General features: G+C 40.9%; 1 protein-coding gene across 12 annotated transcripts in view; it reads right to left on the bottom strand.

Moving 5' to 3' along the window:
• UHRF1BP1L (UHRF1 binding protein 1 like) overlaps positions 1–14790 on the bottom strand; it is an 86899-nt gene that overhangs the window by 36275 nt on the left and 35834 nt on the right. For 11 of the 12 annotated variants that reach the window (XR_006290422.1, XR_005223137.2, XR_005223138.2 and 8 more), the window contains 3 exons: positions 10420–10582; positions 8495–8533; positions 4122–4213 (listed from right to left, as the gene is read on the bottom strand). Coding sequence is in view for 7 of the 12 variants with exons in the window: in XM_037884356.2 (XP_037740284.1) it covers positions 4122–4213; positions 8495–8533; positions 10420–10582 (294 nt within the window). In the remaining 5 variants the exon portion in view is untranslated. Of the gene's footprint in view, positions 1–2564; positions 2603–4121; positions 4214–8494; positions 8534–10419; positions 10583–14790 lie in introns of those variants that run through there. The other variant, XM_043545460.1, reaches the window with a different exon arrangement.

Raw genomic sequence — 14790 nt, 5'->3', positions numbered from 1 at the left:
ACTTGTCATGCAGGGGAACGTTGGCCTTGTGGGGAGCAGAGGTAAGAGCTGAAGGCTCCATGGCTTGAGCTTGCACGACTACATTCTATGCCTGTAGGGCAGCAACTTGGCCTTGCAATGTCTATAGGGCTCCCACTATCTCCACCAGAGATATTGACCTTTGAAGAATCCACACACACTGTATAAGACAGGGGTGGGCAAACTACGGCCTGGGGGCCACATACGGCCCTTCAGACATTTTAATCTGGCCCTTGAGATCCTGCCGGGGTGCAAGCTTGCCCCGCTCTGGTTCTCCAGTTGGGGAGCGGGGTCGGGGGCTTGCCCCGCTCCGCACATACTGTGGCTCCGTGCAGCTCCCGGAAGCAGTGGCATGTCCCCGCTCCAGCTCCTACACGTAGGGGCAGCCAAGGGGCTCGGCACACTGCCCCCGCCCCAACCGTGGCCCTGGCAGCTCCCATTGGCTGGGAACCATGGCCAATGGGAGTTGCAGGGGTGGCACCTGCGGACGGGGCAGCGTGCAGAGCTGCCTAGCTGCGCTTCCACGTAGGAGCTGGAGGGGAGACATGCTGCTGCTTCTGGGAGCTGCTTGAGGTAAGCACCACCCGAAGCCTGCACCCCAACCCCCATCCCACGCCCCAACCCCCTGCCCCAGCCCTGACCCCCCTCCTGCCCTCCAAACCCCTTCGTCCCAGCCTGGAGCACCCTCTTGCACCCCAAACCCTTATACCCAGCCCCACCCCAGAGCCTGCACCCCCAGCCAGAGCCCTCATCCCCCCCCCCCCGCACCCCAACCCCCTGCCCCAGCTCAAACCCCCACCCACACATTGAACTCCTCATTTCTGGACCCACCTCAAAGCCCGCACCCCCAGCCGGAACCCTCACCCCCCCCTGCACCCCAACCCCCAATTTCATGAGCATTCATGGCCAGCCATACAATTTCCATACCCACACGTGGCCCTCAGGCCAAAAAGTTTGCCCACCCCTGGTATAAACTCTAGTTCTCTTATTGTATGTGTTGGGGCTGCGCAAACCGTCAGTAACCAGGACATGGGTGGTCATGCCTAGTGGTTAGAGCAGGCATTGGGCCAAGTGGTTCCCGCAGGCATCGGTAGCCAGGAATCATAGTCCAGGGTCAGAGCTGGAGTTAGCAGCTCAGGATCAGAAGCAGAGTCAGACCTGAAGTCAGAGGTCAGGATTGGAGCCGAAGATCAGTACCAGGTTACCTGGAATGAGGCAGGGCTGGGTCCAAGGCAGGAGCAGCACTGTGAACAAGGCAGGAGCAGGAACTCTCTCAGCCATGGGCGAATGCTTTGAGCAGCTGCTGAACTGTGGCTGCTGTTGGACTTAAGAGCTGGTCTGCTGACTCTTCCAACCAATCAGGTAGTGTAGCCAGTTAGGCAGCCTACTATAGCCCAGCAGCTTTCATTAGGTTGCCCAAAGACTGACTCTGCTACAGACCCTGATTCCTGACAATGATATTCTATTTACTGAGCAAATGGGAAGCAGATAGGATGTCCCAAAACAGAGATGTTTCCCTCTTTGGCGTTACATGAATTTGCTAAGATACAAAACTATGGCTTCCACATTTTCATATATGAAGGACTATTTTATCTTTCCCAGATTCTTCCTAATTATGAAATGTTATGGCTAGTGGGATACAGGAGGTCAGAGTAGATGATCATTGTGACACTGCACCCCATATTCTTCACAGTGATGTTATTATATGATATGATTATGGCATAATTATTATGCATTTTGTACAAGATAGGTTATCTGAGATGTCATTGGAAAAGTTATGATTTGCTGAATATGATTATCCTATTTGTATGCATCTAAAGTTAGGAATATTGACTATGTAACTGTATTTCAAATATGCTTATTCTGGGTGACACCCACAACTAGCCTTTCTGGTACAACAATGAAGAAACCAGACAGTGCTGATGGGCCAACAGCAAAGAGAATGGATCCTCGGGGAACTTAACCTTCCTGTAAACGTCCCAGATAACCTATAAGTAATGGCTGCTATGACTCTGCAAGTTATGCCAGTGCATGTGACCAACCACATGTCTGTGAACTCCATCTTGGGATGTCAGTGTTTTTCCACAAACTGAGTTTGGGACAAAGGGTTCCTGCTATACGCTAAAGCTATATAAGGCAAGGAGTGACATCACCTGTTGTTCTTCATTCCCCCACAACAGAACACCTAAGAGAAGCTCCTAAGTAAAAAGACTGAACTGGGGGAAGTGCTGGACCCAGGCTAAAGGAATTTCTAGCCTGTGTATGAAAAACCTGGGGATTCCAAGCTGCAAAGCAAGAGCAGCTTGTACCTTGAGAATCTGCCAGCCTGCTTGTATCATCAGCAAGGGTGAGAATTTGCTAATTCATATCCTATCTTTCTAGTATTTTAAGCTTAGTTTGCATTTTTGTTTATTTACTAGGTAATCTGCTTTGATCTCTTTGCTATCAGTTATAATCACTTAAAATTTATCTTTTGTAATTAATAAACTTATTTTATGCTTTCCAAACTTACTGGTTTAGATTAGTGAAGTGCGTGGGAATCTTACCTCAAAGGGCTGTTGCATTTCATCTCCACATTGAGGGAGGAATGAACTCTCGGAGTTTACGCTGTACAGTTCCCTGTGCAGAGCAAGACGGTATAATTTTGGGCTTATACTCCAGAAGGGGGTGCACGTCTGGGAAGCTGGTGGTTATCTTGGCTGTAACCTCTCTGTTGTTGGTTCAGGCAGTGGCTGGTCAGAAAGCCTGAATGTAACTGCAGCTGGGTGTGTCCCTGCCTGTGTGAATGCTGGTGGAAGTGTAGGACCGGGAGCAGGTCTTCAGCTTGTCACAGCAGCACAGTGTGAGAGGGAGCCCAGGCTGGTGGATCAGAGGGCTGAGCAGTACCCCAGTTCCAGGTGGCACCCCAGGGGGAAACCATCACAATCATAATGGTTCCTTCTGGCCTTAAAATCTATGGATCTGTGACTCTGAGTAATTGGACTCACGTTGAAGTAAATTAATATTCTGTTGCTCTCAAAATGTACGGCTCTTTTCCTGGCAGTTGCAATGGTTCTGTCACCGTCTGATGTGGAAGAGTCCCAATTAAGTTCCTGCCCTTCACATCCGTTATTGTTTGCATGGATTGAATCTTCAGTGTCAAAATCAAATAGGCTGGGTTCACAGACGGTTATTCAATTTTTCTTTATTTGAATGTACTCCCAGGATCTAACTAGTTCTAGCTTTTAACTGATTTTCTAACACTTTCACCCGGTTGACCCTTTTCAAATTATGTTCAGCAGTCAGAACATTTTCAGATTAGACCCTGTACTACACCCTTGTGTAATCAAGATATTTTCTGCTTAATATAACTGCCTATGCAGCTTAGAAACCACAAATATTATAGTCTCTATTTTACCTTGTCAAGGTGCCATATTAACATGAAGACTCAAGGAATACTTCCATGAGCTCTACTACAGTCTCCTTTTTCAGGCAGATTTAGAAATTATGAGACCACAAGTCTGGGGCTCCCTGTCCCAACAATTATCTGATATTTTAGTCTGACTGGGTTATACGTCAAATCTCTTAGGCCAGATTCAGCTGGTGTAGTCACTGAAGAAAACAGAACTATGAACATTCACACCATCTGAGAATCTGGTCTTTAATGCTGTCTATTAGACAAAAGTTAATATTTTGAAAGCAGTATATTCGTTTTCTGAATAATTAAAGCTATTTTGCCTTGGGCCTATCCAAAAGTATGTTGTTCTTATGGTACTTGGGATTTATTCCTCCACCCTAAAATGCATTATGTGGATTAAACAATCCTATGAACTAGAAAATGCAATATATATTTAGGGTAAATTTTCAAGCTTGGGTGCCTAACATTATACATCTAAACCTATATTAAATCACCTAAATAAGTGGCCTAATTTTAGGCGTGCTGAGCAAGCAGGCCTTGACCCTATATTTTTAAAGGTTGTTATACTTTACCTTTAGACTAATGGATCTAACCTGCTTTCGGATGCACATAAATCCTCCAACCTGAGCAGCTTCATGAGAACAGATTGGATAATTTTAAATATTTTGTATCAAGTGCATGTCAATATTTAAAAACTACAACTGACCTCTGTCCTGATGCAGTCGCTATAGGTGATGGTCCATTAGGGGCACGTGGTTCTTCACAAGTACTCATTTCCATTATTACTTTATCCAGGGACTTGAAAAATACATGAAGAAATTTGGTACAAATTTCAATTTACTGCACTAGATTTTGAGATATCTAAGTTATCTATTAATTAAAAAGAAGAACATTAAGTAAAAATCTTTCATAAATATTCTCTGACAATAGCATTTTATTAGAAAACCTTAAATAGAATACATAACCATTTACATTTTTGGACTTTTGGTTATACAGTGCTTATATCAGATATCATTTTTTTCAACTCTCCTAGATTTTCACGGTCATATATAAACTTTGTATACTTCTTGACTTCTAGTCAAGGAAATATTCTATTCATCACACTGTAGTATATTTCTCAAAGGCTGAATTCTGAATGAGTATAAAATGAGGAAGAATTTGATTTTCTCTACACAGTAGTCTTTCAGTGTGAAGGTTCACATAATATTAGCTTTTATGCCCTTTGAATTTTCTCTATTGTGTGTTTTTCTTTTCAGACATTTTTACTGGAAAGTGTTTGAAACTGGTCTATTGTTGAAATGTATCAGTGGCCGCTAGACATTTTGTTGATATCTTTAAAACATTTTGTATCTGCAAGAAAATTTACAGAGGTGAATCTTCAATAGATTTGCTATAATGTGTACTTTTTGAGAAAAAAATATTTAAGATTAACAGTCATATTTGCCATTATTTTTCATTATTGAGGCTGGACTTCTCAAAAAGGAGACTAAAGGTGTGAGGCACTCAAATCCCATTGATATTGAAGGATATAATTAAAAGCACAACTGCACCTTGCCAAATAATTTAACAAATGATAAAAAAAACCCACAATGTGTTATTCCCAGGAAGAGACCATCTAAATGCAGAAACAGTCTCTTTGCCCGCTCATATTAAAAATGGTCATGGTTTAAATTTATAATAACGGCTAAGGAGAATCCCTATCTTTAAAACTTGGCTCCTGCAACCTCTTTCCCTCTGGCCTGGGCTACTGTAACTTTGCCTCCTCTCAAGTCCATTGAAAACTTTGCTGCTTAGATTATATTCTTGGCCCATCATTCTGACATCACCCCACCCATTATAAGTCTCTCCACTTGCTCGCCACTTCAACCACAAATATAAACATCTTGCCCTTACCTTCAGGTTCCTTCACAATTTTGCCTTATTGTACCGAATGGCTCACTTATCTCAATCAGCCATTGCCTTCACACTTATGCCAGCTTCTATCTCCCACTTGTCCAGTTCTCTTACAAACACCTTTGCACTTTTTTTCCATAATGCCCATTACACCTGGAATGCCTACCCTCCTCCCCAAAAATTCATGAACTTATTACCTGATTCCTCCTTAAGACTCATTTACTATGATGTCTACAGTGTGCTGCTAGCTGATATGGTGAGCTGAAACTACAGCTAATTGCTCACCTAGCTCAATGAACAACAACAAAAAACCCACAAAAACTAAAGACACTCCTATTGCACGCCCAATTCTTTTATGAAAAAAGTAAAAACATATTTACCTAACTCAGCCTCCCTGCCCCTTCTGTTTGTTTCACTAATCTCTCAGGCCTTTTCTTAAAATAAGGCAATAAGATCTTTGGAACAGGGACTGCATTTTACTATATGCCTGTATAGTACACAGCACAATAGAGCCCAGACTTGATTGGGCTACTGTAATACAAATAAACAACAGAGCTTGACTATGGGCTCTCTCAAATAGATGCCTGATTCCTCCCCTTTCCCCACTAAAAGGGCTGATAATCGTTTTTATTTTAGTACAGAAAACTGCTACATAGAGTCTGTGCAAGAGTCCTCCTTGACATTATTTTGCTTAACAAGTACAAATAGAAAGGCCAATTTAATTATGAGCAAAGGCACTTAAAACATTTGCCACCATATTAAAAGACTGATTTCCTGAAAGCCTTAGTTTTTAACAAAAGACATTGAGTTCTGGCAAGCGCACCACTAAATACTCAAGCTATCTAAATCACGTATACAGAGTATGCCAACTAAATGAAGGCTATTTAAGCTCAACCTTGCTGTGACAGAGTGCAGGGTGCAAACAGGTGAGCTTGCTTTCTGATCACTTAGATATTAATTAGTTCCCCTGGAAAAAGCTGAAGGGGTAAACAGTCAATCAGGCTGCCCGGCTGAGTCAATTACCCCATAAGCCCACAGCTGACAAGAAGAGGCACCAGAAGGAAGTGCAAGAGGGGAGAGGGAGGAACACAGCTAGCCAAGCCTAGCCACACAGAGGCTCAAAATAGGGATACCTGTTTCCCTCAGGCCCTGGCGAGAGGGCCAAAAGCTAGGTTAACATTGTAGATATACTGTTGCACAGGGATTGTTGTGAAAAGGATGGCGGGAACTTAAAATAAAAGGACACGGTGAAGGTACAACCGCAGGAGTCTGTGCAGTTTCTGCGGGGAGAGGACAAGAGAGGAGCCTTGCTCAGTGACACTCGCGCTCATATACACACATGCGCCAAAGATAATGAGGTTGTGGTGATGTAATTGAGGGCAGAATTCAGCCAACAGCCTGAAGTGTCCCATCCTGGTGAATACATTGCTTTCTAGAAGAACCAGTGAGTTCCCGATACATTCTATCATTGAATTATTAACTTTCCTACCAATTCCGATTCATTAAATCTGTTTGCAGGCAACTTATACAAGTAATGAAGAAGTATCTCTATTAATAAACTCAAATGGAAACTGAATAATGAGAACCAGTGACTGTCAGCTAGTCTACTTCTGGCTTCTCCAACCTCTCCTGAGAGGCTTGTAAGAAAAGCGATGGAGAACTGAAAAATGGCAGCCATCCAGTTCTATGCATCTCCTAATTTTGTTGGGTTCTGTCTACAACTAAAAACCAGGCTAAAGCCTTGCACATATTTTAACTGTGTTGCAACTGGGTCGGTGGACAACCATGCTGTCACTGAGTACCAGGGCTAGGTTACAGTCGTAGTGTGGAAACGGCCTTAGAAAATAAAGTCAGACAAGAAGGAGGCAGGATCTTGCAATGAGACTAGAAGACAAATATCCATCTTTCAGGTAAAGCTGAAATAATTAGAAATTACAGAAAAACAGTTTTTCTAATGGGACTCAAGCAACAACCTAGAGACCCTCATCTTTATAGGATAGGGATACAGTCAACAGAATGTTTTCTCACCTCCATCTGCTGGTAATCAAAGGACACAATGTACACACCAGCTAAGGTTTAAGTTATTTCTAATTAACCTCAGGGAAACCATAAAACTTTTTTAAAAAGGAATGTATTTACAACTGCTATCTGAAAGCCAATGCTATCAAAAGAGTATTGTGAGTTGGTGTGTCAATGCAACAGTGCCCCTCCAGGCGAACCAGGGCATAGCTCCAGCTCACTCAGCTCAGTGGGGCTGTCAGGCTATTCTGGCTACCCCAGAATCTGGAAAACCCTCTCTGATCTCAGGTCCGTCAGGGGGTTGGTAGGAGAACCCAGCCACTCCACTGGGTTCCAGCTCAGGGCCTTCAAGTCAGACAAGCAGGACCAGGGTTCGCAGACTCTGACAGTGGTCTGAGCTCCTTCCTACCTTCCCCTGGGCCTCTGCAGGCTCTTCAACTGTTAGTCTGTTCATGTCTTCCTGGAGTATTGTCTCTAGGCAGCTCTTCAGCAGTCTGCTGACAGGAGTTCCTTTCTCCAACCTGCTCACTCCTCCAGTAGCCCCATGCCCTTCTGCTTCCCAGACCTGTTATTCTCCCAGCTGCTGTGAGGCTACCAATCAACACTGGCTGGCAGTACCATTAACCCTTTGACTGCTGACCCTGCATGGGGTACATATACCACATGACAGGTATTATTTGCAAAGTCATGTGTAAAAAAAACCTGGAAATGGCTGAAAACTTAAAAATTGGATTATAACAAACCACAAATTCCAGTGATAATTTATGATTGGTGATATTCTAAACATTCTTAACCATGCTTGTAGCTGTTTCCCTCACTTCACACTGACTCAACGGGCATTCTAGTGTTAAGAGTGATATCTGAGGTTATTGTGGATGCTGGTTGTGTTGTTCTGTTGATGGCTGTGTTTATTTGTATATGAGTTGTGTTATATTGGGAGAGATGTGTGGCTGAGAACTTAAAAACTGGACAGTAAAAGACCACAAAACCCAGTAATGATTCAACCTGGTGCTGTGTTGAACAAAAGAAGTTCTCAACTATGATTGTAGCTGTTTCCATCACTCCACAATGACTCAGACATTTTAGGCTTCAGAGTAACATAAAGAATGTCATTCCTGGAAACTTCTTTTATATATATACACTTTTTGGGTTGATTTCAGAACTTACCAGACTGATTGGATGAGTTTTCAATTTTGTCCATGGTATCTGAAAGATAAAACATTATGCTAAAGCAAATCAAACAAACATCGAAGAAAATACATAGTAGTCAAGATATCTGTTTCTCAATTTTATTTTCTAGATATAAAAATAAAATTTACACTGAACTGCTGGACTTGCATGTGATCTTTTGAAGCTAGTACAAATAATAAATAATTTTATGTGAGAAATATACATCATATAACACACAAAGTCATGTGGCCAAAAGGAAAGGTAGCTTAGGAGCTACTGGTGGCAGAAAGTGTGGAAGTATAACATTGTATAAGTATAACGTTGTATAAGGGGACATGCTGGATACATTGTATATGAGAGGGCATGCCAAAACATGTTACAAAGTATCTGAGGGAGCACACGTAGGGACAGTTGGCTTTTGAATGGAGAAGCAATTAAGATAGAGCCAGCACGTCTAAGAAGCAGGCATCAGAATGGAAGGTGTGAAGGGGAATTAGTTAAGTTAACTGGAAGCTGTTAAAGGAGATTGTTAAGGGTGGCAGGTAATTGAAGATACATGACTGGTCTCAGGGATCTCGAAGGGTGGTGACTAAAATCTTTTTCTTCTTTTGTCTGTAACTTCTCTGTAACTTGTTCTCCAAAAAACTGTATAAATTAAGAGACACAAGCCCCACTCGGGGGGCTCACTTCTAAATGTATTAGCAGAGCAGCTTTGCTAATAAAACAGAGTGGTCTGATAAATTGTGAGTCTGAGTCAAACTTTGACAAAAGGAAAAAAGACCGAAAAAATTAATCTGTCTCTTTAACTCTGTGTTGCCAGACATAAGGAAAGTCCAACAGTTTTTCACATTCCTTCATTAAAAACAAAACAAAACCCCACATTTGCTGTTACGATATAAATCACGATAGCTTGCTTTCTCTATTTCCCATTCTAGCATGGTCTGGGAGACAGGACAGTAGTAGTGTTGTGTATCACATCACTTCCTAGCAAGAGAGACTGAAGGAGCATTATCCACTGGCTCCAGAGAGAGTTCTGTCTAGTTTTCAGGCAGAGTATGTCACCATAATATATGGCCTCTGAGGGATGGGAAAGCATAAAAGAAAAAAGGTGATACCACATGAAAGAAAGTGGCAGAAAAAGTACAGTAGAACCTCAGAGTTACAAATACAAGAGTTACGAACTGACTCATCAACCACACTCCTGATTGGAAACCAGAAGTATGCAATAAAAGGCAAATATGATACAGCACACAGCACTGTGTTAAACATAAACTACTAAAAAATAAAGGGAAAGTTTAAAAAAAAAGATTTGACAAAGTAAGGAAACTGTTTGTGCTTGTTTCATTTAAATTATATGGTTAAAAGCAGCATTTTTCTTCTGCATAGAAAAGTTTCTAAGCTGTATTAAGTCAATGTTCAGTTGTAACTTTTTGAACCAACAACCATAACATTTCCTTCAGAGTTACGAACATTTCAGAATTATGAACAACATCCATTCCCGAAGTGTTCGTAACTGGGGTTCTACTGTAACACACAAAAGAATAATTAAAGCAGATGGTATGACATAGCCAAAGGAAACTCCAGTAGCTTTCTCTGCAAAAATATACAATCCCTTGCTCCATTTCAAAGTGCATATGAAGAAAATTCCACTTGGATAAAGAAAAAATAAATTAAATCACTGCTCATTTTCATTGCTTCTGTAATAGTCTTACAAGGGATAACAATTAAGAACATTTTCTACTATCTAATGCCTTCAACTTCTTTTTATGAAGCTGTTAAACACCTACAGCAAATTTTTAACATTATGAAATTCAGAATTAGCAATTTTCAGACTTCTTGAAAATAAGTTTTAAGAAGGCAGAAAAGACGAAAAAGGGAGAAAGTCTTGCTTAATTACTGTTCCAACATAATAAAATACTCACCCTAATAGCTGCTTTATTGCAAAAGACCTTGTTTATAGCAAGCCATGTTGGAAGATCCAGCATGTTCTGAAGCACCTCTTCATCAAACTCTAAGTTGGTCAGCTGACCTTCCCCTTTTAGTGTGCTCAGATTGATCTTGTCAGGTGACAGGTTTTTGGTGAACCTAAAAGAGAATATGCATTAAAACTTAAGTTAATGTCACATGAAGCAATTAGTTAGCCATGTCATAGCTCAAAATTTATATAAATCAGCAAAGTAATAATCTGAAAAGAACAGGCTTCAAAGTACAGTTTGACCCTAAAATTGACTTGGTAAAAAAGGCCCTGAGGGGTTTCACTGTTATTTGTCCCTCAATGACTTCCATATCAAATCTGCTCCATTTACAAGTAAACAAATGGATTCAACAATTAAGATGTGTTCTTTCTGGCTTTTTCTCTCATCAGGAATAAACATTCTGTACTTAGAATTTAGCTAACAATTCTTTTGACATTGTGTGAGTCAGAACAGAATCCAGCTCATTCTCCTTTGAACTGTTGTTTTGGCTCTGCAGGGCTAACAGGAGAAAAACTAATGAAAATGTATTTTTTCCTTAAATAAGTAGATATGATTATGAATAAACTCAGGCGGCAGATCTTTTGAGTAAGAAGGTGTTACTTTTACAAAGTCACTTTTCTGACTTTATTCTGACTTTAAACTTGACAAAATCTTGTATAAATTATACTTAAAATATTCACTAGGGTTTAATTTCAGAATTTATCAAAAACAAATGGTAGAAACTCGTTTGTTGCATAGGATTCTGGTGTATTTACAATGTAGCAATTCAAAGACAGGATTATAAATCCTACCGTAAGTGTTTTTTTGTCAGAGTATACTTTGAAGTGTCATGATCTGACTACATTGCAAGGTCTTCTGTATATACTGAGAAATCTCAAAGATGACACACATACTGTACATTTTACTATTTTTTTAAAAGGCATCATAATTTACTTACATCAGCATAACAGTCCGTGTGATTGTGCCAATCAGTGCATAGCCTAGTGATGTACATGGCAAAGCCGAGGGGTGCTTGGCAAAACTTACTTGTCTACCTAAGTTCTTATATCACACGTAGCACGTTTTATATGCTTTGCTGGATCAGGGCCTGAGTGCCTAACTTTCTGCCATGGAAGACTGTTTTTGATTCACAACCTGGACTCTCATTTTACAGCTTCAGATAGTACAAACATCACCACGTCCACTGAATGTGTTTGGGGTCTTTTCAGTAGCAGATTGTCACTTGTCTTTGCCAGAGGATGGGGAAACATTCTAGGAATCACCACTTTGCTGCAACGTCTATGCCAGGTACAGCTCATATGTTTTCTCTGAATTGGGAGAGACTGGTTCCTAAGTAAACTGTCAGGCTTCCTGTTAAGCTAGGGTTGTTTGGTTTTTTTCATGCTTTTTTCCCCACCAGTCTCCAATTACTGCTGAAAATATCTGGCAGTCACTTTCCCTGTTTGATTGTTATATCATGTTCTGGGGCTATCAAAATGTATAAGCGCATTACCCTGCTTAACAAAAATCAAAATGTCCAGCACACAAAATGCCCAACAGTTTAAGTTTCCTGTTAGGGACATGGGATGTCATGTCCCTCAACCAGACATCATAACCACACAGAATCCCACCACTGCCTACCAGTTTAAGCACAACTTTAAATTTTCAAGACTAAGAGGAATGCAAGAAACAGTTTTAGATTCATTGATTCCAACGCCAGAGGGGACCACTGTGATAAACTAGTCTGACCTTCTGTAGAACTTCCCCAAAATAATTCCTAGAGTACATCTGTTAGAAAAACAGCCAATCTTGATTTAAACAAAGTCAGTAATGGAGAATTCACCACGATACTTGCTATATTAGTCAAATGGTTAATTACTCTCACTGTTAAAAATTTACACCTTATTTCCAGTCTGAATTTATCTAGCTTCAACTTCCAGCCATTGGATCAAGTGACACCTTTCTCTGCTAGATTAAAGAGTTCGTTGTTGAACATCTGTTTCACAAGTACAGACTTCTAGACTGTAATCAAGTCACCCCTGAACCTTCTCATTGTAAAGCTAAACCAGGTCAAGCTCCTTGAATGTACCACTATAAGGCATATTTTCTATCATTTAGTCATTCTCATGGTTCTTCTCTGAACCCTCCACCCCAGTTTATCAATATCTTTCTTGAATTGCGGACACCAGAACTGAATATAGTATTCCAGCAGCGGTCACACCAGTGCCAAATGCAGAGGTAAAATAACCTCTGTACTTCTACTCAAGATTCACTTGTTTATGCATCCCAGGATCGCATTATCTCCTTTGGCCACAGCATCACACTGGGAGTTCATGTTTTGTAGTAGTGACTTGTCCTCTTTGTTATTTACCACTCCCCCATTTTTGTGTAATTTGCAAACTTTATTACTGATGATTTTATGTTGTCTTCCAGGTCATTGATAAAAGTGTTAAACAGCGTAGGGCCAAGAACCAATCCCTGTGGGACCCCACTGGAAACGCACCTTGATGATGATTCCCGATTTGCAATTATATTTTGAGACCTATCAGTTAGCTAGGTTTTATTCCATTCAATTTGTGTTATGTTAATTTTATATCATTCTAATTTTTTAATCAAAATGACTTGTGGTACCAAGTCAAATGCCTTACAGATGTCTATGTATATTACATCAATACTAATACCTTTATCAACCAAACCTGTAATCTCAACCCAAAAAAATCTCAAGTTAGTTTTGACAGTATTCATTTTCTATAAACCCATGTTGATTTGCATTAATTATGCTAGCTTCCTTTAATTCTTTATTAACTGAGTCCCATATCAGCCACTCCATTATCTTGCCTGGGATGGATATCAGGCTGACAGGCCTCTAATTATGCAGGTCATCCCATTTACACTTTTTAAAAATTGGCACAACATTAGTTTTTTCTAGTCTTCTGGAACTTCCCCAGTGCTCCAACTAAAATCCATTTAGTTAAAGAAATGTGTTTTGTTTTTTCTTTTTTTAAAGAAAGAGAGATTGTTCATTCCTTAAAGATTGTTTAAAGAGATTTCTTTTCTGAATATGTCAAGTTTGTGATCACCTAGCAACTTCATTTTTTAAAAAATGTAGCTAAACCTAGACAAATTGCTTCTGGTTGAACTATAATTTTATTCCTTTATTACTTAATAACTATCATTCAGAAACAAACATTGGTGAAAATCTGGAGCTACTGTAAAGGTGACCACAATTATTTTGAAGGTTATAAAGAGAAGCTTACTCACCCTGTGCAGTAACTGTGATTCTTCAAGATGTGTCCCTATGGGTGCTCCACTCTAGGCATGCTTGCACCCCCTGTGCCTCAGTGCAGAGATTTTAGGTAGCAGTGTCCGTTCGGCTTGCATATGCGCTGTCCCCATCTCATGCCCTGCACCAGGGCTATATAGCACTGTACCGGGCGAACCACCCTCAGTTCCTTCTCTGCCACAAAGCTCATTGGAATGAACTCAGAAGCAGAGGGGAGGAGGGCAAGTAGTGGAGCACCCATGGGGAATACACCTCAAAGAACCACAGTTCCTGCACAGAGTATGTAACCGTCTCCTCTTCTTCGAGTAGTGTCCCTATGGATGCTCCACTCTACCTGACTCTGAAGCAGTACCCCTAATGAAGGGGTAGGGCTTCAGAGTCAAGCTGAGAATTGAAGATAAGACAGTAGAGCCAAATATGATACTGGATGCTGAATCATGAGTAACTGCATAATGTTCAGCAAATGTATGAGCAAATGTTCAGGTCGTGGCTCTACATATTTCTGCGACTGGAACATTTTTGAGGAAGGCTATGAAAGGGAAGAGGAATCTCGTGGAGTGAGTTTATACTCTAGAAGAAGGCTGAAGATTCCTCTAATATCCTTGTGAGACCAATAGTGGTAGGTAATGTGCTCAATATCCATCTAGAGAGTCTTTGGAGATTGAGGATCCCTTAGATCTGTCCGCAATGGAGAAAAATAGTCTAGAAGATTTCCTGAAGGGTTTAGCCCTATCTAAATAAAAGGCTAATGCTCTCCTGACATCAAGTGTATGAAATGTCACATCTCTTTCGTCTCGTGACTTCGGAAAGAAAACTGGGAGGTGGATCAATTAGTTTATGTGGAAGTCCAAAGATATTTTTAGTAGGAATTTGGGGTGTGGTCATAGCGTGACCCTGTCTTTAAAAACACTGTAAAAGGGGGGTAACACCATTAGAGCCCTTCTCTCTCCCACTCTTTGAGCAGAAGTAATAGCTGCTAGAAATGCCGTGTAGAAGGGAGCAGGTGGCCATGAGTTCAAAGGGAGGTCTTGTAAGATACCTGAGGACAAAGTTGC

Source organism: Chelonia mydas, chromosome 1, assembly GCF_015237465.2.
Source record: "Chelonia mydas isolate rCheMyd1 chromosome 1, rCheMyd1.pri.v2, whole genome shotgun sequence".
NCBI lineage: Eukaryota > Metazoa > Chordata > Testudines > Cheloniidae > Chelonia > Chelonia mydas.
The sequence above is the reverse complement of the archived record's forward strand: the minus strand, read 5'-3'. Positions and strand labels throughout refer to the sequence as shown.